Genomic DNA, 24,891 nt, shown 5'->3' with positions numbered 1-24,891 from the left:
GGCTGGAAAGCTGCCTGGCAGGTAAGGACCTGGGGGTATTGGTCGGCAGCCAGCTGAAAATGAGCGGGCAGTGTGCCCAGGTGGCCAAGAAGGCCAAGAACATCTGGGCTTGTATCAGGAACAGTGTGGCCAGCAGGACTAGGGAAGTGATTGTGCCCCTGTACTCGGCACTGGTGAGGCCGCACTTAGACCTTGAATATTGTGTTCAGTTTTGGGCCCCTCAGTACAAGAGGGACATTGAGGTCCTGGTGCGTGTCCAGAGAAGAGCAACGAAGCTGGTGAAGGGTCTGGAGAACAAGTCCCCTGAGGAGGAGGGACTGAGGGAGCTGGGGTTGTTTAGCCTGGAGAAAAGAAGCCTGAGGGGAGACCTTATCACTCTCTACAACTACCTGAAAGGAGGCTGTAGTGAGGTGGGTGTTGGTCTCTTCTCTGAAGTAACAAGCAATAGGATGAGAGGAAATGGCCTCAAGTTGCGCAAGGGAAGGTTTACATTGGATATTGGGAAAAAATTCTTCACTGAAAGGGCTGTCAAGCACTGGAACAGGCTGCCCAGAGAGGTGGTTGAGTCACCGTCTCTGGAGGTATTTATATGGTGCTTAGGGACATGGTTTAGTGGGACTTGGCAGTGCTATGTTAACAGTTGGACTTGATATTAAAGGTCTTTTCCAACCTAAATGAATCTGTGATTCTATGATTTTATATTATCATGTTTTTTCCTTTTGTTTCTCATCTTGCATTCAAGGGGAAAAAAAAGTGACGTCAACAGTGTTCTGTCATATGGTGTACATTTTGGTTTGCCACTGTAAGTGTTCGCTCTCTCTCTTCATGCATGTGGAAGTGGGGAGGCTTCCCTTTTCCTGCTTTTCCAGCATATTTGCATGAAATGTTGTGTTCAACAGTTTTTCTGATCTTATTGTTCCTGACCATACCTTGCACATACTGCTACATAAAAGTAGTCTTTTAGATAGGTCTTGAAAAGTATGACAGACACTTAGCAGGCAGTGAACTAAATGAGTTGGGCAAAATTGTTACAGAAGGTAGTAGCAGATTGTCTTTGTATTGTAGGGCATTGCTGAGTGAGTGGCAGATTCTCTTCGGTACTGCTGGAGGGCAGGCGTAGCAGGAGCATAACTGAGAATTGCACTGAAGTGACGCTACTTATTTTGCATTAAAAAAAACCTGAATTGTGCTATCCTTATCCCCCTTCCCTCCAAATCACTGCATTGTAATGGAGAAACATCCTTCCTTTGCCTTTCTTAGCCCCCATTAACTGTGAGAGTGCATAAAGAGAACTTTACTGACACAGAATTGTTTGGTTGCCAGCTGTGGTAGGGGATTGGCTTTGGTGATGATCCAGAGAGGTCCACTGCAGTGTGGTATTCTGCATCTCTGCACTTCTGACTTCAGTCAGCATCATGTTTACTGTGGTTTGGGGAGCTGGGTGGTGATTCTTTCCTTCTCATCTTTTTCCGTTTTGCTCTGGTGTACTTTTCTACATTTGGTATCTTCTCATATTCCAGTTATCAGAGACAAACCTGTTTTATTTCTTAAATTGCTTGGTTGAGTGCGCATTTTTTGAATGATGGTAATATCCTGCAATTAGGAGATAGAAGTTTGGTTTGTCTTTTTGTTAGTTTCCTTGTCTTTTTGCCTTGCAGAAATAGTTTGCTGTACATTTGAGAAGTGGAATTTGTGGAAAACCAAAGTGGGGGGTGTATATGTAATAGTGCTGCTGAAAGTGGGAGGGGAGGAGAACAGGTTAACTATATGTATACTCTACAGCCTAATCAAAAGCCTATCAAAGTTGGTGAAAAAAGATGCCTTGAGTGAATCTGGATCAAGCTCATCAGGGAAAGCACATCGCTTAGCTCAACGAGGAATGGGGACAGGAAACTCCTAAATGTGGACAGGAAGAGGAATTAGGAAGTAAACTTCCTTGCTTATCCACAGAACTGTAGCATTTATAAAGACTTTGCTAGGCTGCGTTTACTTATGTTTCCTGATTAGATCCATGCGTACATTGCCCTTCTGAAATAAGCTAAGGAATAAGAACCTTTTGCCCAGTTGGTTAACAAGACACAAAGAATTAGAGCAGGAACAATTCTCAAAGTAGAAGTGAATTGTTTTTGTTGTCATCTTTCTAGCTGAAACAAGGTAGCAAACTTCTCAGTTTTTCGTTGAATGTTTGGATGTTTCAGAGCAAGGGAGGAAACAGCATCTCCTCTTTATGTTCTTGTAATAGCATTCTAGGAATACATTGGTGTTATGGAATGATTACTATAGAATCCATCATGTCTGGTGTACGTTAATTGTCCCTCTTTATTTAGCCTCCTCTTGAGGAGAGACAGGATGGAGAAAGAAACCGTGGAGTCCTCTGGTTCTCTTTTTTCTCTTCTATCTAGTGTACAGGATGAATGACTGCAGGAGCTCAAGTTAAACAGAATGATGGGGCTGATTCTCAGAGCAGTGGACCATCTAAAACTCCCTCTGTCTTACTTTGGAATCTTAACTCTAGCATTTCCAAAAATTATGCTCAGAGTGCAGCATCTTTGTTATCCTTTACTAATCTGTATTTATAGAGGTGTTCATTCTTCTCCGGTGCTGAATTAATCCCTCGCTCTTTGCTTTCAACTGTTGACTTTCTTCAGGATATATGCTTTAGTATGCAAGATGGAATACATGCAGTGGAAGCTTTGTCCATCAACTTCCCAAGTGTGTATCCATCAGTAACCTCAAACACTGCACAACGTTATCACTGTGGTGATGCTGAAATCTGCTGGGGGAAGAGAAGGCTTTAGACCCCAGTTGTGAGAGAATCTGCAGTTGTAGCTTGTTCACTTCCGTGAACTGCTTATGCTCATTAGAGGTAATTTTGTGTCTGGTGCGGTCTGACTGCTGTTGTCATTCTCTGTGCCTTTGGCCAGAGCAGCATAACTTAGAAGCAGACTTAAGTGTCTGCAATTGAAAGTAGCAGGGTACAGTATCTCGTTTGTGGTTGCGGTGGCCTGAGTTTATACCATATAATTTCAGACATTTAACTGAGGTGTATTAGAAGTTTAATCACCTTATAAAATTGACATGGAAAAAGACCTTCTGGAAGGCTTTCATTGACTCCATAGGGAAACTAGTGAGAGAGAACCAATTTCAGTGGTTTAGGCTAAGGCTTTGTGATACAGGAATTTCAGAAATTATTAATTTAAGGAGTTCTTAGCTGTTTGCTCCAACACTGCAGTATGCTGCCTCCTCTCTGTTATCTGTCTGTTGGTTACACCAGTATAACTACAGTGGTGATACACAATGAGATGGTTCAAGAAACTAGTCCAATCCGAAAAATCCAAAGAAAACCTGCAGTGCTGGGGTGGGAATGAGAGTCTTGGGGGTGGGAAGGCAGGAGGGGGGAGAAACTCCTTAAAATAATGCTGCCGCTGAAGTAATCTTTTTGTTAAGTCACTTTAAATATATGACATTGTTTTGTATTAATCTGAACTGTTTCTCCTGTCTCCCTGAAACGGTGGCCGTAGTCTTAGTCTTTCCCTGTTAGTCTCTTTCAGGAGACAACACTTAAATTTTAGGAATAGATCTGCTTCAACTTTTGGCTCCAGCATGAGGCGGATGCTGTGGAACCTAGAGGGTGAAGGAATGAACAAAGTGATGTTTAGAGGCTATAGGTTGTAGCAGATGAGCAGACATGTCAGGGAAAGAGAAGTTGATGATGTTTTTAGTGTGAAAATTTCTTAAAATGCTTGGATTTTCTTTCTTTTTGAGGGAAGTTCAACCACTTCTTATGTTAGAGAAGAACCTTATTTTTGCTCACATATTGTCAGTAAGCATCATATGGGCTTGATTATTTTTTTTGTCTCAAGTCCTCCATAGGAGGAGTATTTGCAGACTTTCCACACCCAAATTGCTCTTAAATCTGCATCACTTTAAGGGGATGAAGTGCTAAATTGATAGGAAGAATGATAACCTTGGCTAGTGAAACTTGAAAGTGGTATAGTGCATAGCTGAATTTCTTGTATTATCTTAAAGGAACAAAAATTACCTATAAGAAGTTTGGAGGACATAAATTTGAGCACAACTTTTCTGCAAGTGGATGGTAATTCTTTATATTCTTATATTCTTCTATATTCTTATATTTCTACCTCATTTTAATGTTATTGCATATAATGTAACTAGGTGGTATTATCCTCAACAATGGTTTTGTCGTAATTGATGGATTTAATTCTTGTATACAGTGCGTAACCTGTTTTGTAATAATACTTGCACATAACTGATAGAGATTTTGTGTTAATTTACTTCATTTGCCTTGAGGAGTTCCCAGGATTCTTAGTTACAGGCTCATTGCACTAGGCATTGTGAAACAGAATAAAAAGACTTAATTGTATAAACTACATTGAATAGAAAAGACAGACATGTATTACAGGTAATATTAAATATGACCTAAGTATTCATCTTAGCAACTTGTCATAATTTGAAGTGATAATGCATTTAAGACTTTAAAGGCAGGGGCTAGTACTTAGTATGAATAATTTATAAAAGTTAATTAAAAATACTATGTTAGAATTTTTTTTTTTACTGCTGTACTGTTCTGAGTATTTGTGGTACTGATTCATTTCCCCAGTGAAAGTGGGAGCTTGGACAAGTAGAACTTGGCAACCCTGCTCACTCTTCAGCTTTCCTCTTGCAATTAATAATTGACTTCTTTTCACAGTCTTCAGTTTTGTAACTGAAAGGTGAAGGTTTGGTTAAGAGTTGTGATGCGTTTGCTGAACCTTCTTGTTTCACATGTCTGAGGAGGTAAAGAGCAGATCAGGAGCTGTCCTTGGAATGGTTGCTTGGCTTTTGGTGTATTGTGGAAGCAGACGTGATATTTGACTGTATGGAGACATTGGGAGATACAGGCAAAGGTGAATTTGCAATAATAGGCATATAATGAGTTGCCAAACTTTTTGGAGGACTAGTGAGTTGGGTCAGGATGTGCAGTCAGCTGATCTGCAGCTTGGAGAAAATAAATGAGGAGCTGAGGGTTCAGCATTATCTTCATTTTGATGGTGACAAGGGTTGTTTGACTGTTGTGTGAAGATGAAGAGCCTTTTAAATATGAACTTCTGATTTCAAGTGCACTTCAGTAGCCATGCCACTTAAGCAGTTCCTGCTGTGTCCGTTTTGCTGGGACAGATGTTTGTGTGACGATACAGTGAATGGATCTGTCAGTTCAGAAATGGCTTTTCTCTCTTGCAGAATTGTTTCTCAACCATATCAGTTCCCTGATCTGGCTTGCTGCATGAATGGCTGTGTTAGCAGTGTGGAGGAGGCGGGATCTCTTAACCTAGTGCATAGAGGACTGGCCCTATGTGTGAAACCAAAATCATTGTTTTAATCTTTGACATAAAATGTAATCTGACTGATTTGCATAGGTTCTTATTAAAATAGCTGTATTTGTTAAAAATTTAGAAGGATAATTTTAAACAGTCAGTTTGTGGATTTTTTTAAAAACTATTTAAGTGCATCTGTGCTGTCGATTGAGACCCAGAGCCAGTGACGTAATAATAAAATCAGGTATATAAAATCACATAAAATTCTGCTTAACTTTGATCATTAGTTATATTTCTAGAAATACATGTTTTCATAGCACCACAACGTTAATACCGCTTACAACAAAATTTTGTTCTTGTCAAACTTATTCATTTTTCATGTTTAGGGATATGAATTTAACAGTAGACTTTACTTGAAGTGCAGAGCTAAACTGGAGATGGTATTTTAGTTCTGTATAAAAAGTAAGACTCTTTGCAGCCATAAAATATCTGTTGGGTATTTTTAATTTGGTGTTACCCAAATATTTTTTGGAAAAAAAAAAAAATTCAAAAAGTATTTTGAGGGTGGGGGAAGAAATCAGCAGTCAAATAATATCCACATGCAAAATTCTGATTTTCTTCATTGTGGTTGCTTAGGCTTAGTAAAATTTTCTGTGGCCACTTAGGGGAAATATATGAAATAAGAAGTGAATGTAGATCTTATCTAGCACAATAATCCCCAGAGCACTCCCCTCTCTCAACTGACAAAGCTCACTGTGTTCCTTCTGCCATGCTCATCTGTTCTTCACCCATTCTGTGAGAAACATTTCCTTAATTGTTTGGATTTAAGCTTGTACATACTGACTTTCTAAAAAGCTGTACAGACTTTTTGATAAAGAAGGCATAGTGTCTCTGTGAGATGATGAAAACTAGTTACAATCCACTTAGAATGATAGAATATCCTGAGTTGGGAGGCACACGCAAGGATCATTGAGTCCAACTCTTTTCCCTGCACAGGACACTGCCAAAATTCACACCATGTCTCTGAGGGCATTGTCAAAGTGCTTCTTAGATATTGCCAGGCTTGGCACTGTGACTGCCTCCCTGGGGAGCCTGTTGCACTGTTCCATCACCCTCTGGGTGAACAAACCTTTTCCTAATATCCAGCCTACACCTCCCCTGGCACACCCTCGGGTCCTGTCATTGGTCACCAGAGAGAGGAGATCAGCGCCTGCCCCTCCTCCTCCCCTTGTGAGGAAGCTGTAGACCACAATGAGGTCTCCTCTGTCTCCTCCAGGCTGAATAAACCAAGTGACTTTAGCTGCTCCTCTGATGGTTTCCCCTCTAAACCCTTCTCCAACTTTGTGGCCCTCCTCTGAACACTCTGTAGTAGCTTTGTATCCTTAATATACTGTGGCACCCCAAACTGCACACAGTACTCGAGGTGAGGCTGCAGCAGAGCGGGACAATCACCTCCCTCAACCAGCTGCAATGCAGTGCTTGATGCACCCCAGGACATGGTTGGCCCTCTTGGCTGCCAGGGCACACTGTTGGCTCGTGTTCAACTTGCTGTCGACCAGAACCCCCAGATCCCTCTCTGTGGGACAGCTCTCCAGTGTCTCGTTCCCTGGTCTGTATGTACATCCAGGGTTGTGCCCCAGGTGCAAAATCTGGCACTTGCCCTTCTTAAACTTCATATGGTTGGTGATTGCCCAGCTCTTCAGTTTGTCTAGATCTCTCTGCAGGGCCTCTCTACCCTCAAGAGTGTCAACAGCTTCTCCCAATTTTGTCATCAGCAAACATAATTAGTATTCCTTCCAGTCCTGCATCCATGTCATTTATGAAGATGTAAAAGAGTACCAGCCCCAAGATGGATCCCTGTGGAACCCTGCTAGTGACCGGCTGCCAGCCCAGTGTAACCCCATTTACTATAACCCTTTAAGCCCAACCAGTCAGCCAATTGCTCACCCACTGCATTATGTGTTTATCCAGCTCTATGCTGGACGTCTTGTCTGGGAGATGCTGTGAGAGACACTACTAAAAGCTTTACTGAAATTCAAAAAGATTACATTGACTGGCTTCCCTTGGTCAACTAAGTGGGTAACCTTGTCATAGAAAGAAATCAAGTTTGTTAAGCAGGACTTTCCCCTTGTGAACCTGTGCTGGCTGGGACCAATGACTGTGTTGTCTTCCAGGTGTTTTTCAATAACTCCCAGAATAATCTTCTCCATAATTTTGCCAGGCGCAGAAGTGAGACTGACAGGCCTGTAGTTACCAGGGTCATCCCTGTTGCCCTTCTTGAAGATTGAGACAACATATGCCAGCTTCCAGTCAACTGGGACCTCTCCAGATTCCTGAGAGCATTGAAAAATCATTGAGAGAGGTCTTGCTATGACATCAGCCAGCTCTTTAAGTAACCTTGGATGAATCCCATCAGGCCCCATTGACTTATGGGGAACTAGCTGGAGCAGCAAGTCCTGCACAAGTTTGGAGTTGATTGGGAGTTTAGCATTCCCACAGTCATGGTTCTCTAGCTCAGGGCTTTGGGCGTCCCAGAGCCCATCATTGGTGTTGAAGACCGAAGCAAATAAAGCATTTAATGTCTCCGCTTTGTCTACGTCCCTGTTTGTGAGGTGACCGTGCTCATCAAGTGATGGGCCAATGTTATTTCTGGCCTGCCTTTTACCATTAACATATTTTTAAAAACCCTTTTAATTGTCCCTCACTGTACTGGCCATTGTTCATTGTGCCCATCACTACACACACAGTCTGAAGAATCTCACTAGCACACAGCTCCTCAAGCTTTGGAGTGCCGTCCCGTTGCCAATCACTGACTATCCTGGTCTGGTCCCTTTCCCCCTTCCAATCTGGTTTAAAGCTTTGTCAGTCAGCTCTGCTAGCTCCTGAGCAAAAAACTTTTCCTTTTTCTGAGAAAGGTGCATCCCTTTGGATGTCAGTAGACCTGGTGATGAATAAACCATCCCACAATTTTAAAAACCAGAGCTCTGCTGATGATACCAGCCTCAGAGCCATGTGTTGATCAACTGGGTCTGCCTGTTCCATTCAGTGTTCTTCACTGCTACAGAAAGCATCAAAGAAAACACTAACTGAGCACCTGATCCTTCAACCAACTCCTCCAAGGCTCTGAAATCCCTTTTGATTGCCCTTGGACTTCTCTTTGCTACCTCTTATCTGCTGACATGAAGAACCAATAGTGGGTAATGGTCTGAGGACCTTACCAGGCTAGGGAGTTCTCTGCTGACATTTCCTACCCCAGCCCCAGGAAGGCAGCACACTTCCCTGTGGGTTGGGTCCAGTCAGCATGTTGGACCCTCCATCCCCTCAGAAGGGAGTCACTTATGACAACTACCCTTCTTTTTTTCTTAACATGAGCGTTTATGATGCTGGGGGTGGGCTGCCTCCATCTCAGAATGACCTTCGGCCACATCATCAGTTGTCTGCCTGTCCAATTCCAGGGCCTCACACCTATTGTGTACGGGCACCTGGGAAGGTGAGGCAGGCTGAAAGTGGATTCATCTGCTGCCCCAAGCAGTAACCTGCTTCCATACTCCCCTGTCTCCTGGGTCTCCTTCTGCCTGGTGGTGAGGGGGTTGGGGGTCCTTTGTTGCTTGTGCCATGGTTGACTGGTGTGTCTGCCTTTGGGATGGCAGAGTGCTGTTCTACCAGTCGATCTCCTCCTCTGACTCCCTGATACTCCTCAGCCTGGACACCTCATCCCAAAGCTCTGCCACTGGGCTGAGCAGCTCCTTTACTTGGACACATCTCCCACAGGTGAGCTCACTGCTGCTGTCCGATACTGACCTGAAACTCAGGCATGCCTTGCAGCCCGGGACCTGGGCAGCTGCATGTTCCTTTGAAAGCCCTGTTTTGGTGGCTGCATCAATTTTTGCAGCTGGAGGGGCCACTGAAGGTACAGCTCTTTGTGGGATGGATACCATGGCTCCTGGTGTTCACAGCTCCTTGCAAGTGGCTTGCAGCCTCTGGTTGAAGTGGCAGGGCCGTCCCTGCGAGTCCTGCCTGCGCCAAATGCCACACCACGCCCTGGCTGCCGCGCCATGCCCTGCTCACTCATGCTCTCTGGGCGCTCTTTAGATTTCCTGTGGTTGCTCCTGGCAAAGCTCCCTCCGTGTCAGCCCTGCTCATGAGATCTGCTGGCTCCCATTGGACCTCTCTGTACCCCTATGGGTTTCCCTGGCTCCAGGAACCCCCCCTTTCCTCCTCAACACGTGCTCAGCCACGGAACTTAATGTTGTTGCCACCGTGCTCCTCGACCACTGAGTGTTGCGGCTTCGCCGTGTTTAGGTTTCCCGCCAACTTTAACTCATTGGAGGAATCTTTTGTTGACGGTTTTTATTGGGCAGGACAAAATTCATTTTTTATGTCAAAGCCAGTATTAGCACTGATTTGCAAGACATGTTGCTAATATGTGTTATTATTAGACACTTAAGCATGTATAACAACTGCATATGGATGTTTTGAAGACATCATGTTGTGATTATTTTTTTTTAAGAACGTAAAATTCAGTTTTCAGTAACATAGTATTCTGGTTTTAAAGTCTATTTTTATGTACTTTCCAAGATACTTTACCTACTTCACCAGGTTCTGGCACTCTCAATGAAAATTAATTGTATACTGTTTAAACTTGGGGTCGTGTAGTAAGGCTGCTTTGCTAGAATAAATTATGATGGCTTGGTGAGAGCGAGATCTGACTGCAGTTTCCTCTAGAAGTGAGGTGGTGAATAAGACAATATCAGAGTTTCCCATGTCTTAGATCATTCTGTTCATTTCTAGTATGCAAAAGTAACTTTTAATGGAACAGGATCTGAAACAGCTTTATAGAAAGGTGTGAAGAAAATCTGTTTGCAGTTCAGGGTAACCACAACTATTTGAAAGAAGTATTATACTTGGACAAACTGGTGACCTTTTGAAGTGCTGGCTGTCTTGGTTTACTTCCGTGTAACACCTAAGGTTGAAAAGTAAAACCAGTTTCCCCTTTCTTTTAAAAATGTATAAAATGTAGAAGAAATAAGTTAAATCTGTTAATTTGTTAAATGCAGTCTTAGGTTTGATCCTTCAGTTCATATACTTGTGGCATAGCTGATCTGCCTTCTCTTAAAAGTGGCAGGCAGGGTAATGTTCCTCCAGAACTAAAACAAGATCAGTTTATTCCCAGCCATTGCTCAGGTGTGCAAGTAATAACTGTGCACCTGCAGAAATGAGGGTTAGCTACATGGCCTTGACAATGGAAATGATACTCATACATGGAAACCTTTTTTTCTCCTGTATTTCAGGCTTATTTCAGATCCCGGGGATTGTTTACTTACAAACTACGCTTATACTGAAGTTCTTGGTGAGGTTTTTTTGGTTGTGGGTGTGCTCTACTATTTTAAGAAGATACAGTGAGGAAGGACAAAAATGGTAATTTTTGTATTTTATATGGGTTGTGACTAGAAATGGCTACAGAGATATATGTATATCTGTTACTGGCATAGCATTTGGCAAGTATTTTAATCAGAAGCCTGGACACTATAAAAACCCTACTTGTTTGTGTACATTTTTTGACTATGGAAAATTCTATCTTACTGTTTGTCACCTGCTTGTAACTATGTTTTCTTTCCTGATAAGCATGCTAGGAAGTGAGAGGTCTTTGACAGATTACTGAAAATATATTCCATTTGACTGCTGCCTGAGACTTTTCTGCACAGATGGGTCGCAGTAGTCAACCCAAATCTAAAGAAAATTTAACGAAGCAGAAAGACCTCACTTACCTCCTACAGAATTAAGTGATGCTTGTTTTGTTTGCTCCTTTATAGGCTTATTAAGAATTAAGTGTATCCCCACAGTATTTTGGGTTTTAGCTCACTTGTTCTGAGCTGTCTCTGTAGTGCTGCACTACTATGCTGGCATCAGTGTTATGTGGGAAAATCTGGGCAGCTGTCCTGCATTTGTCCGGTCTTTGATAATTGGGACAAAAAAAGTTATAAAGATTTATATGGATTTAAAAAACCTAGCACAGTATGTTGCAGAAGACCATTTCACACAGTGATATTGGTGTGGGAGGACTGATGAACCCTGTTAATCAGCAATGGATGGGGGCAGTCTCACGCATGCGGGAACAGTTGAAAAATGCTTACATGCTGTTGACTACCGTTTAATAATCTTGCTCACAGTAGGATCAGAATGCAGTAGCTCCATATTTTGAGGAAAACTATGTTAACAAAGTTGTTCTATAAGGCTGTTTCAGACAATTAAACATGAAACAAAAATCTGTATTGTAGATGTGCTTAAAAATAAGTTCACATGAAGAAAATGTGGGTTGAAAGACTGCCCGAAATAACTTCAGATATTTCACAAATAAGTCTGAGATATGGATAAGAGGACCAGCTGCTTCTCTCTATCCATGACTTATGTGCAGTGATTTTGTCACTGAGTCTGTTTCTTTATCAGCCAGGCAAGCTTGTAATATGCTTCCTTTGTTCCTACAAGGTTGAAGGCGGCAAATTTTGATTACTGGGCTATTGGGAAAGAAACAAAAGCACTGGAGCACAGTGAAACTGCTTAGACTAGTGAATGTAGTCTGTAATCTCTAGGTGGATGTGCTTGGATGGCTCTACAGCTGAAGGCTATAAATACTTGAGGAGAATCATGAAGCTCTATTGATAGAGCTGGGTGCCCATGTAGTGAGAGTATAGGTGTGACACCGGAGTAGTAAAAGCTGTGCCAGAATCTTACCTTTCCTTTGAATAAATGGGGAAGGCTTTGGATGTTTTTTGGGGGGGTGTGTGTTGGAAAACACTGTAAATGTGTGGAATTTGTGGCTGTTAATGGAGCACTCTTTTGGAGGTGGAATTTAGCCCCTTCTGCTGGGGATGGGATTATGGATATCTACCACGGTTACGGAGTTGTATATGATTTTGTTGTAGTCTCTAGTTGGCAGCTAGTGTATCGTTCTCTTGAGTTTCCTGCATATGGAGGAGTATGTGCCAGCTGAAAATGTTTTCTTTAAAGGCTTTCAATAAAAATTTAATGGAAAAATTTTTTTTCCTGTGGATCTAGGTAGACTTTGAAGGCCTCATCTGTCTGAATGTATTTTATTAACAAGGCTTGCCCATGGAATTATTCTCAGTGGTTTTGCTGAGAACATAGCACTTAGATCTAAGCACTTTATAGTGCTGTTATTATTAAGAAAGATTATTACAATAGTAATTGTAATAGTCCTGTGTTTATAGTACATTAATGACAGGAAATGTGCTATATGTCTTAAGTTATCAGTGATGTAATGGATTGAAGTACGTTCTATCTTTTCCTACTCCTGTTATTAATGAAATACCTTTTTTTTTTTTTTTTTCTGCTGTTCTGCTGGTTGTGTTACTCAAGTTAGGCTCCTTGTGAGACATTCAAAGCAAGTGTTGTTCTGTAGGAGACTTGAAAACAGAAAGCATTTGCTTAGGGCACCAGCAATTTAGGTTCCTCTGATGAAAACTGTATTTATTTTTCAGGGTAGAATCCAAGATTTAAAAAAAAAAAAAAAAAAAAAAAAAAAAGAAAATTAAGGAGAAAAACATTTTCTCTCTGTTTTGAGTTAGCGTATATATTTTCTGGACTAAAACACTATGTGGTTGCATGACATTGTGGAGGACAGGAATTCATGCCTCAGGTTGACCTTTACTGGACCTCTCTTCATAAAAGTACTTTAAAGCATCTTGTGCTGTTTCTTCCATTATGTAATTAAAATTATTCTTTTTTTAATAGTGAGGAGGTCTTGAGAATGTTTCCTGGCATTGTTAACACATGTTAGCAGTTTTCAAACCTTTGTTAGTATTATTGTAAAAGAATGAATATCATCAGTGATGAAAGTTTTCATATGATGTAATGCAAAACAGGCTTCCTGAGACCTTGTTCAGACTATGCAAAGTAAGCTTTATTAAAGTCATATTTAAAAACCAGTCTGAGATTGTGAGAGACAGCCTGTGACGAAGATGGAAATGTTGCTTTTATGAGAAGATGCAAAGCACGTGACTGCCAGGGTGTGCATGCAGTCTCCACACCACATGAATGTTGCTGATTGCAGAGCCCCAGACTGCTTATCTAGGGAAGCTGCTTTCTAGCATCTGCCAGTTACAGTAGTTGTTTGCTTACCTTTAGTTTGATAATGTCCTTCTATTTCTGTGTTTTCTGTCCTGCTTTTATTTTTTTGTCCAATTTTTCACCTTAAAAGCAAGTGGTACAAAAGGGGAGAAAGAAGCTTGCGTTAGGTATCCCAGTTTTGAGGGGCAGGAGTTTCAAACTGATGAAACACCAAAAGGAGGTTCTGTCCATAAGAAACCCAAACTGGACAAATTGGCATGGTGTGGCCTTCATAGAAGTGTTATTCATGTAATATATGTGGTCTTTAAAATGCTAAAAAAGTGGAAGTTCAGCAGAACAGCAGACCTCACTTATAGTATGACACCTAAAAGATTAGAGTATAAGATGAAAACAGCAGTAAAGTTGACTTCCTAGAAGGGGAAAGACAGAATTGGAAGTATCAAGAATTTGAAAGTTCCCTTCTGATTCTAATGTTTCAGTAATATTCTTGTGGGCATCAAGCTGCATGAACCAGGGCTGCAACAAAAAGATGGTTTTGCATTGGCAGAGAGGGATTGTGGAGGCATGCATTGCAGTGGGGTTTTTGTGTGTGTGTGTTCTGTAGCCTGCATGCACCGAGAGTAGAAACCCAAATATAACTAGGATCCCTTTCTGAAAGACCCTAATGGTGGAATTAGAGCCTTCTGTATATAACATGCATATTAGTAACAAAAAAAAAGAGGCAGATGGAAAAAGAGCATGATGCCAGACATCACCTGCATCTCCTCATTTGTATGCCTGTTTTCTTGAGACTCTGGTGATCTTCTGCTTGAACAAAACTTTTAAGTGTAAAACTAGACTTTCATTTTTGAGTGGGTTCAGCTGAATGTGACAACAAAACACATGGCTAAACAAGAAAACATAATGCAGGCAAGTCTTCCAGGAAATCTCCAGTCTGTGGAGTCAGGGTTCTGTTTCCTGGAAAAGTGTGACCATTGTCTTAAGATTTATTTAAAGGAAGGAGGCTCTCTGGGTGGCTTTATGCAGTTTGTTTTCAGGAAGAGAAAACCACAAGGTGTTTCAGAAATGAAATGCTTTTGTCATCTGTTTATTGACTTCATTTATTTTTTTTTAAAAAAAGACAGTGTATATGCATACACTTTTAATTACCATACTTTTCTTAACACATCTAGGTGTGTGTCAGGCTTTTACAGAGGGACTAGCCAGGGTCCCCAAACAATTCTGCAGCTGTAGGCCAGTCCTTGAGAATGAGTCCTGATTCTACACACTGAATAATAGATTGAAGTACACAGGAGAGCCTTCACGAAGTGCATTTACTTAGGAGTTTATTATGTAAATGTAGATGATCATACATGGTATTCCAGAATATCTATTCCGGCTGACAAATATTTTCAGTTAAGTTTCATTCAGGGTAATATAAAAACCCTAAGGGATGAAGTTGTAGAGCCTTCTGCTTGAATAGGGTGGACTTGCTCTGACTTCCCATCTTTTCAAAAGGAAGTAGATGAGGGTAAAAAATACCATGTGTTGTCTTGCTGTGTTGGTTTTCACCTAAAAATGTCACTGGAGTAGTTGGGAACCAAAGCATGGAGCAGATGTCTTTGAAAGATGCTGGTGCCAGTTCTCTCACAGGTTCCCATAGATCCTTTTCATCGGAGTATCTTGGTTTGAGCTTTGGTCAGTTGTATCTTGAGTGTTTTTTAACAGAGATCATCCCCAGAGTGAAATGTGGGCCTTGAATACCATTTCTACAGTAGATCCAAAAGTACTTTGATTGTGTTACAGGCTTCTTATTGTTGCATCTTCTAACATGATAGCAAAATACTTGATTACTCCTAGTATTAGCCACAGAGAATAGCTGGAGGGTGAGTATTGTTCTCCTTTGCTTTGTAAAATATTGGTGGAGGTTTGTTTCTTCAGGGACATATAAACAGACCCAGTTAGTAAATGACTGCAGGGAAATATTACTGCTGAAAATGTGCTCCAGCTGGTAGTAGGCTACCCACTTGTATTTTCTTGGGAGTGAGTGATTCTTCTTACTTGTGGTACCTAGAAGTTTGGAAAGTTGCAAGGAGAGGGGGTACACGTTGATGTACCAGAAAGTAGAAGACACATACTAAATTTTAATTGCTATTAAAACAGTGGAATTGAGCAATTGTATTGATGTGACTGGGAGATGTGGATGCTATACCTTTTTTCCCTCTTTCTTTTTCTCCCCCTTTAGGAGGGCTTTTGAGCTGCTGCTCTGCTGCTGAACAGCATGCAGTCCTTTCGGGAGCAAAGTAGTTACCACGGAAACCAACAGAGCTACCCGCAGGAAGTGCACGGTTCATCCCGACTGGAAGAGTTCAGCCCCCGCCAGCAGGCCCAGATGTTCCAGAGCTTTGGAGGAAGTGCTGGCAGTGGACGTCGTGGAGCAACAGGAGCCTCTACAGCAATGCCTGGTGAGAGCTCTGGCCATCAGAGCTACCAAGGTTTCAGAAAAGAAGCAGGAGAGTTTTACTATATGGCTGCCAACAAAGATCCAGTGGCGTCAGGAGGGCAGCAGCCACCTCAGCGCAGGCCTTCCGGACCAGTACAGAGCTATGGGCCCCCTCAAGGGAGTAGCTTTGGGAGTCAGTATGGGAGTGAGGGACATGTGGGCCAGTTTCAAACACAGCACTCAACCCTTGGGGGTGTGTCCCACTATCAACAGGATTATACCGGTCCTTTTTCTCCAGGGAGTGCCCAGTATCAGCAGCAAGCTTCTAGCCAGCAGCAGCAGGTGCAGCAGCTGAGACAGCAGATCTATCAGTCTCATCAGCCTTTACCCCAGGCTTCCAGCCAGTCTGCTTCTAGCACCTCACACTTGCAGCCAATGCAGCGTCCATCCACCCTGCCTTCCTCTGCTTCTGGGTACCAGTTACGAGTGGGTCAGTTCAGCCAACACTATCAGCCACCTTCATCGTCATCCTCCTCCTCTTTCCCTTCCCCACAGCGTTTTGGCCAGTCAGGACAGAATTATGATGGAAGCTACAGTGTGAATTCTGGGTCACAGTATGAAGGCCATGCTGTGGGTTCCAATGCACAGGCATACGGGACCCAGTCAAACTACAGCTTTCAGACTCAACCGATGAAAAGCTTTGAGCAGTCTAAGCTGCCCCAAAGCGGGCAGCAGGGGCAGCAGCAACAGCACCCACCTCAGCACGTAATGCAGTATTCAAATGCTGCCACCAAGCTCTCTCTTCAAAGTCAAGTGGGACAGTACAGCCAGACTGAAGTTCCTGTAAGGTCACCAATGCAGTTCCACCAAAACTTCAGTCCAATCTCAAATCCGTCTCCTGCTGCATCTGTGGTTCAGTCTCCAAGCTGCAGCTCTACCCCTTCTCCACTCATGCCAGGTGGAGAAAATCTCCAGTGTGGGCAAGGCAACATGTCCATGGGTTCTAGAAACCGAATCCTGCAGATGATGCCTCAGCTTAGTCCTACACCATCTATGATGCCAAGTCCCAATGCTCATGCAGGGAGTTTCAAGGGGTTTGGGCTGGAAGGACTGCAGGAAAAAAGGCTCACAGATCCAGGGCTGAGCAGCCTGAGTGCTCTAAGTTCTCAAGTGGCCAATCTACCCAACACAGTCCAGCACATGTTGCTCTCGGATGCCTTGGCACCTCAGAAAAAAAGTTCCAAAAGGTCATCCTCTTCAAAGAAGGCCGACAGCTGCACCAACTCAGAAGGCTCCTCTCAGGCAGAGGAGCAACTCAAGTCTCCCCTGGCAGAGTCCCTTGATGGTGGCTGTTCCAGTAGTTCAGAGGATCATGGCGAAAGGGTGAGACAGCTGAGCGGCCAGAGCACCAGCTCAGACACCACTTACAAAGGGGGTAACTTAGAGAGATCCAACTCCTCACCAGCACAAGGCTCTCAGAATGAGCCATCAAAACTCAGCAGCAGCCCTGCAGCTAGGGAAGATGTGGCCTCTCCTGATGGGAAAGAAGCTGTGGCAGCTGTGGAAAATGCCCCAAAAGTGAATGAAAAGGCAGTTGGGGTGATTGTCTCCCGGGAAGCCATGACAGGAAGAGTAGAAAAGTCAGGTGGACAAGAAAAACCCGCACAAGATGATGCTTCCACAGCCACTCAGGCACCAGCTAGTGCTAGTGGAGCGAAAGAAGCTGGGCATGCAGGGGCGCAGCCAGAAACTCAAGGAGGAAGTAAAGGGAGCAAAAGTGGAGATAACACTAACCATAATGGAGAGGGGAACAGCCAGCCTGGTCATGCGGTTGCTGGGCCAAATTTTCCTGCAAGAACAGAACCGTCCAAATCTCCTGGCAGTTTAAGATACAGTTACAAGGATAATATAGCAGCTGGTATACAGAGAAATATTGGTGGCTTTCCACAGTATCCTTCTGGGCAAGAAAAAGGGGATTTTCCGGGGCACAGTGAGCGCAAGGGCCGGAATGAGAAGTTTCCTAGCCTCCTACAGGAGGTCTTACAGGGGTACCACCATCATCCAGACAGAAGGTATTCTAGGAATGCACAGGAGCATTCTGGGATGGCTGGGAGTTTGGAGGGAGCCATGAGGCCCAATATCTTAATTAGTCAAGCCAATGAATTGACCAATAGAGGCCTCTTAAATAAAAGCATGGGGTCTCTCCTGGAAGGCCCTCACTGGGGTCCCTGGGATAGGAAGTCTAGCAGTGCAGCTCCTGACATGAAGCAGATAAATCTAGCTGATTACCCTATTGCTAGAAAGTTTGATGTGGAGTCTCAGTCTTCTGCCCATGAAGGGGGAGCTCTCTCAGAGAGGAGGTCAGTGATCTGTGACATATCTCCATTAAGGCAGCTTGTCAGAGATCCTGGCCCTCACCCAATGGGGCACATGGGTCCTGAGGCCAGAAGTGGAAGGAGTGAACGTCTTGCCCCTGGCTTAAGCCAGTCAGTAATACTCCCTGGTGGTTTAGTATCCATGGAAACAAAGATGAAAGCTCACAGTGGGCAAATAAAAGAAGAAGATTTTGAACAGTCAAAGAGCTCAGCTAGTCTCAATAATAAAAAAACAGGAGACCATTGTCATCCTGCTGGCATCAAGCATGAATCTTTCCGAGGTAACGCTAGCCCTGGAGCTGCAGTCTCCGATGTTGCTCCAGACTACATTCCCCAGCAGGACAGCAGATCGACACAGATGAGACGAGCACCTGGCAGAACTGGAAGCACCAGGGGTAAATCACCTTCTCAATTTCAGGATCTTGCTGATAAGCTGAAAATGTCACCAGGCAGAAGCAGAGGCCCAGGGACAGATCTGCATCACATGACCCCACACATGACACTATCTGAAAGAGTTAACAGGGGTTCCTTGCATTCTGCTTACCCTCAGAATTCAGAAGGCCCATCTTTGGCTTCAGCATATCACACAAATGCTAGGCCTCATGCTTTTGGTGACCCTAACCAAGGTTTAAATTCCCAGTATCATTACAAAAGACAGATATACCAGCAGCAGCAAGAAGAATACAAAGATTGGGCAAGCAGCACTGCTCAGGGTGTGATTGCTGCAGCTCAGCACAGGCAGGAAGGAGCAAGAAAGAGCCCAAGACAACAGCAGTTTCTGGAAAGAGTAAGGAGTCCCTTAAAAAATGACAAGGATGGAATGATGTACCTTCAAGGTAGCTCTTACCATGATACTGGAAGCCAGGAAGCTGGGCGCTGCATTATGGGGAGTGACAGTACTCAGAGCAAATGCACCGAACTGAAACATGGCAATCAGAAGTTGCAGCATCACGAATCTGGTTGGGACCTCTCTCGGCAAACTTCTCCTGCCAAAAGCAGCGGCCCTCTCGGAACAGCCAACCAAAAAAGATTTTGCCCTCAAGAAAGTGATGGGCATCGACGAGAGGAATCTACAGATTTGCCTAAGCCTAGTAATGCCATGCTCAGGCTCCCTGGCCAGGAAGATCAGTCTCCTCAAAATCCATTAATTATGAGGAGGAGAGTCCGTTCTTTCATCTCGCCTATCCCTACCAAAAGACAGCCACAGGATATGAAGAACAGTGGCAGTGAAGATAAAGGGCGACTGATGACTTCAGCAAAAGAAGGAGCTGATAAAACATACAACTCCTATGCCCATTCATCTCAAAGCCAAGATGTTGGCAAGTCAGTTGCAAAGGGAGATTCCTTCAAGGACCTGCCAAGTCCTGATAATAGGAATTGCCCTGCTGTTTCCCTCACAAGCCCGGCTAAGACCAAAATATTGCCCCCAAGAAAGGGGCGAGGATTAAAACTGGAAGCTATTGTTCAAAAAATTACATCTCCCAATATTAGGAGAAGTGTTTCTACCAACAGTGCTGAAACTGGTGCAGATACTGTTACTCTTGATGACATCCTGTCCCTTAAAAGTGGGCCTGAAGGAGGAAATGTAGCTGGGCATGGACCAGAGGCTGAGAAAAGAAAAGGAGAGATGTCAGATCAAGTGGGGCCAGCAAGCCAGGATACAGCTGGTGAAATAACTCTTCCAAGATCTTCAGAAGAGTGGCAAAGCAGTGAGGATGATAAAACCAAGAAAGAGGTCCCTGAAACTGCCAGCGTTGGTAAAGAAGGAGCAGGTTCCAGTGCAGCACCACCACCTTTGCAGAAGTCAAGTGGTCAGGGAAGGTCTGATGGAGCTGGAGCTGGAACTCTGACCTTTTCCGACTCAAAAACAATTCCCCCTTCCAGTGTGTTTACTTCTGAACCAAATCTGAAGTCTGAGGAAAAAGATGGAGATGTGACGAACATTTCACCCAAGCCCGATGGTTTCCCTCCAAAGGGATATTTTCCCTCTGGAAAGAAAAAGGGGAGGCCAATTGGGAGCGTGAACAAGCAGAAGAAGCAGCAGCAGCAGCAGCAACAGCAGCAACTGCTACCGCCTCCGCCGCCCCCACCAGTACCTTCGCAGTCTTCAGAAGGAGTAGGTGGTGGTGAGCCAAAACCGAAGAGGCAAAGGAGGGAGAGGCGAAAACCTGCAACACAGCCACGGAAGCGGAAGCCTAGACGAGCTGCTCCGATTGTGGAGCCTCAAGAACCAGAGATCAAGCTTAAATATGCTACCCAGTCTGTAGATAAAACTGACTCCAAGAATAAGTCCTTTTTCCCTTATATTCATGTGGTAAACAAGTGTGAATTAGGCGCTGTGTGCACAATCATTAATGCGGAGGAAGAGGAGCAGAACAAATTGGTGAGGGGTCGGAAGGGACAGAGGTCTTCAACACCCCCTCCTAGCAATGCGGAGAGCAAAGTGCTGCCCACCTCAACTTTCATGCTGCAGGGCCCTGTAGTAACAGAGTCTTCTGTCTTAGGGCATCTGGTTTGCTGCCTGTGTGGCAAATGGGCCAGCTATCGTAACATGGGTGACCTCTTTGGTCCTTTCTACCCCCAGGATTACGCAGCCACCTTGCCCAAGAACCCGCCTCCAAAGAGGGCCACAGAAATGCAGAGTAAGGTCAAGGTACGGCACAAAAGTGCTTCTAATGGTTCCAAGACAGATACGGAAGAGGAGGAGGAACAGCAGCAACAGAAGGAACAAAGAAGCCTAACTGCTCATCCCCGCTTTAAGAGGCGGCACCGCTCTGAGGACTGTAGCGGAGCCTCTCGGTCACTTTCAAGGGGAGCTTCTTGTAAAAAAGCAACCACTGACGGTGGCAGTGGTGGTGAAAAGACTCCTTTGGACTCAAAACCCTCTATGCCCACTTCAGAAGGTGGCACTGAGCTGGAGTTACAAATTCCTGAACTACCTCTTGACAGCAATGAATTTTGGGTCCATGAGGGTTGTATTCTCTGGGCCAATGGGATCTACCTGGTCTGTGGCAGGCTGTATGGGCTGCAGGAAGCTGTGGAGATTGCAAGAGAGATGGTGAGTACCTAACCTCGCTACGCGAAATTATTTGTTTTTGTTTGCGATATATATACTATTTGGAATACCATTTTTCCTTGTTCTTCTCTCATGTCTTAAGCAATCATCTTTCATCTTAAATAAATCTCTAGTGATCTCCTTTTGATGATGTCATTTAGATCTCTGCCACATCTGATCAGACATATCTTTCAGGCATCAAAAAGCTGGATGCTCCTTACCTACTAAAAGTTCTGGATGTCCAAAGGTTTTCTCATGACTACAATGATCTTTTTTTCCTCCTCCTTATTCTATCCTGTTAGATAATAAATATTCTTTAGGGCTCTTCTTGGAGTCATACAGTGAAAGGACAAGTGGCAGCAGACACAAATTGCGACAAAGAAAATTCCAATTCAATATTAGGCAAAAAATTTCCTTGTGAGGGTGGTCAAACATTGGATTGAGGGAGCGGGAATGACAGAGCAGCCGTGGAATATCTGTTCTGGGAGATGCACAAATGTGACTTGGCAAGGTCCTAAGCAACATGGTTCACCTCCTGAAGTGGGATCCGGCTTCAAAATTGGCTCTGCTTTCAGCTGGGGTCCCTTCCAACCTAAGTTATTCTGTGACTGTAATATGTATTATACAACTGTAGGAGAATAAGGTAGATAGAGTAGAATCACACAGAGGTCTGTACGCTTTAAGTGAGGTGTGGATGGATTTAGTATTGATTAATTCAGTAGAAGTTATGCCACACATCATACTGATAACTGACTTTCTCCAAAGTGTGAGTGTACAGTGAGTGAGAAGAAATATGTAAAATCAAAGCAGGGACAAAGGGAGAACTTAAATCACAACCAGCTGGTTGTGAATGGAGGCACTGGCTATTCTTGATTTTTCTGAGACATAAGCTCACACTTTAAAACCACAGTTATGTGGCTCTTTGCCATCATCAGTATGCTGATCCCTTTATTTATGCTCACCTTTTGCATTATGCTTTCTGTCCTGGGTCAGGCCATGGAAGAAGCACTAGACTTTTTCCTGTTGTGTTCAGATTCTTCCTTTTCTAAAGTGTTGGGATCCAGTTTTTATCATCTTTTTGCTCTGTATTGTTACATAGAGCATGTACATTTCCTCCCCATGAGCTTTTCTCTTCAGGTTTGATTCCTGGCTTGTTCTGCGTTTTCACTCACTGCTCTTTGACAGTAATTACATGCTTCTTTGCCCTAACTTGATTTGGCCTGCATTCTTGTTTCTAGCCTCTCATTAAACAAAGTCAGTTAATTTCATTTGGTTTTCATCAAGCCGTGCCAGCATGCTTGTTCTGATGCAACTGCTGAATTTCTTATCTCTGATAATTGCATGGTTTCTTTCGGGATCCCCATCACTGGATTCCACTCGCAATGTGGCCATGCTTTCATGTCTTGTAGTTCACCAGTATTCTGAACTTGGAGCACTCCAGCCTGATTTTCCCTTTTTCCTGTTTTCAGAGTTTGATCCTTGTTCTCCCAGTAGCAAATGCCTTCTCTGCAAGCTCTTGAACCACTTGAGTTGTCCTCCAACAATCCTTTTTGTGTTTCTGTACCTGCAAAGAGGGGTGTGCCTGGCAGAAACATGCTACGCTGATAGGCCCTAATCAAACTTAACAAATAGTAGCCAGTTACCCACAACACTTTTTTGGGTTTTGCATGTTGTTTGATATCGAGTTCTTTCCCTGCATTGGATCTTGATGTCTTGCTGACTGAATACACTTTGGCCTACCCTTTATCACTTTCTTCCAACCGTTATGATCATCTCCTTGTCGCAAATAGATTATTTTTTTTTCTTCTCTTCTTAACCCTTTCATCTGCCCTTATGGCACCATACAAGAACATCTCCTTATCTTCCTTGAACCTTGTGTCCTTTCTCTCTACCTCTTTCTTTTAATCACTTGCTCAACTCCTAGCTTTTCTTTTTCTTCATAGTACCTGTACACACAAGTGGTTTTTTCTTTTTTTTTTTTTTTAAGAAGTGTACAAAATGCCTGTGGCCTCCCTTGCCTTCACAACTACCTCTTAATTTCCTTTCCCTTTTTTCATCTCAGAATTCTTTGAGTGCATTGTGTGGGGCTCTTGTCCTCCACTGTGGCTTCGATTGTGCTCTACTACAATTGTAATGAGTGTTTTACGGTGATCTCTCCTAGCTAAGGTTCAGATCCAGTTCTTCATTTTCCTTTCCCTATCAGCTCCATTTGTCACTATCAGCTGTGCTGCTCTTGAAGTGTTTTTTCTCCATTGTTTCCCATCTGTGTCCTTTTTTGATTACCTCCTTTCCACTATTTTTTGCAGAGGCTGTTGTTCATTACTACCAGCTTTTTGTGTAGGGTTCACTGAAGTTCTGCTTGTGGTTTCCTTCCCTTTATCCTGGAATACCATGCCTTTGGGTAGTTTTTGGTTACCCGGTCACTTTTTCCAGAGTCTCATAGAGCTTACTTTTTGCTCCAGGTTCATGTTCTTCTGCCACAAACTTAAAAATTGTTCTTGAATTTATGGTGAGTTCTCAGATGCTCACTTCAAAACATAGCCTTTAATCTAAATCATCTTTAACATCCATCGACTGCCATATTTTTCTGATTTTCTTGTCACTCAGACTCTCAGTTTCCTAATTTGATTTTAAAATTATTTGTTCCTAATCATTCCTGTTTAAGGCTGTAAGAAATACTGCTTACTTTCTGTGTATGAGAAGTAATATGCAGTGTTTCAGTGTTCTCCACTGTTCTGTCTGGGTACATTCTTAATCTAGTTGTAAGACTCTGAACTTTCGGAGGCAGGGACGATTTTCTTGTGAGTGCTTTGTTTTGTTATGTGTTACACAAACACAGTAACAGGTGTCCTCGCTGAATGGTGGGCTCTTCTGCTTTATGTCCATAAGAGAAATCCATCTTTCTCTTTCACTTCTGTCACAAATAATGGAATAGGTTTTCTCCTAGCATTTTTTTCCTTAACCTTTTTATCCTATTGTAGCAAATTGTAGTGCTGTATTCTTTGGAAGTGGTATGTCCTCCCCCTTTCAGTTAGAGGAGGATTATGTGCAACACAGAGATGGCGGTCAGGGTATTCGAAGGTGTACCTGCCAGAAGCCATCCCCAGGCAGTGGAAAGGTTCTGTTGAACTAGACTCCTTTGCCCCGCTGCCTGAGGATAGCCTTCTGGCTCAGACAGCTGATTTCCTGTGCTTGTTGTGTATGCTTTTTTTTTAACATCTTCCTTGCTTTGCAAGTGCATTTTCTTTTTGTTCCCTCCAACATGCAGCTTATCAGTGTTAGTGTCCTGGAAAAGCAGATGTGCAAACCATGTAGCTGCTTGCTAGCGGGAGAGAGTAGACAGGCATGTGCACAAGCATACAGGAATCTAGGACTTAAATTTGGTCCTGGATAAGGAAAGACATTAGTTTATGGCATATGAAGGGACATGAGCCTGGAAGTGAATAATTCACGTATGTAGCACATTCTGTGCAAATGAAATACTGCCATGATTCAAAATCTATGTAAATTGTTTGTAATACCCACAAAGGGCAAATGCGCATCAAATTTAAACTGAGTCCATACCATTAAGTGAGTTGAAATATTTTCTTTAGAGATCTGGTTCTATTATTGTTGCTTATGCAGCATCCTAGTATA

At 43.2% G+C, this 24,891-nt stretch overlaps 1 protein-coding gene across 6 annotated transcripts in view; it reads left to right on the top strand.

The window, feature by feature from the left end:
• Positions 1-24,891, top strand: part of TCF20 (transcription factor 20) — a 138,073-nt gene that overhangs the window by 77,444 nt on the left and 35,738 nt on the right. For 5 of the 6 annotated variants that reach the window (XM_075078597.1, XM_075078605.1, XM_075078569.1 and 2 more), the window contains one exon: positions 15,628-21,258. In XM_075078597.1, coding sequence (XP_074934698.1) covers positions 15,664-21,258 — 5,595 coding nt within the window. In that variant the 5' untranslated portion in view covers positions 15,628-15,663. Of the gene's footprint in view, positions 1-10,606; positions 10,734-15,627; positions 21,259-24,891 lie in introns of those variants that run through there. The other variant, XM_075078578.1, reaches the window with a different exon arrangement.

Source organism: Phalacrocorax aristotelis, chromosome 1, assembly GCF_949628215.1.
Source record: "Phalacrocorax aristotelis chromosome 1, bGulAri2.1, whole genome shotgun sequence".
NCBI classification, from domain to species: Eukaryota; Metazoa; Chordata; class Aves; order Suliformes; family Phalacrocoracidae; genus Phalacrocorax; species Phalacrocorax aristotelis.
Note: the sequence above shows the minus strand (reverse complement) of the source record. Positions and strands in the feature narration are given on the sequence as shown.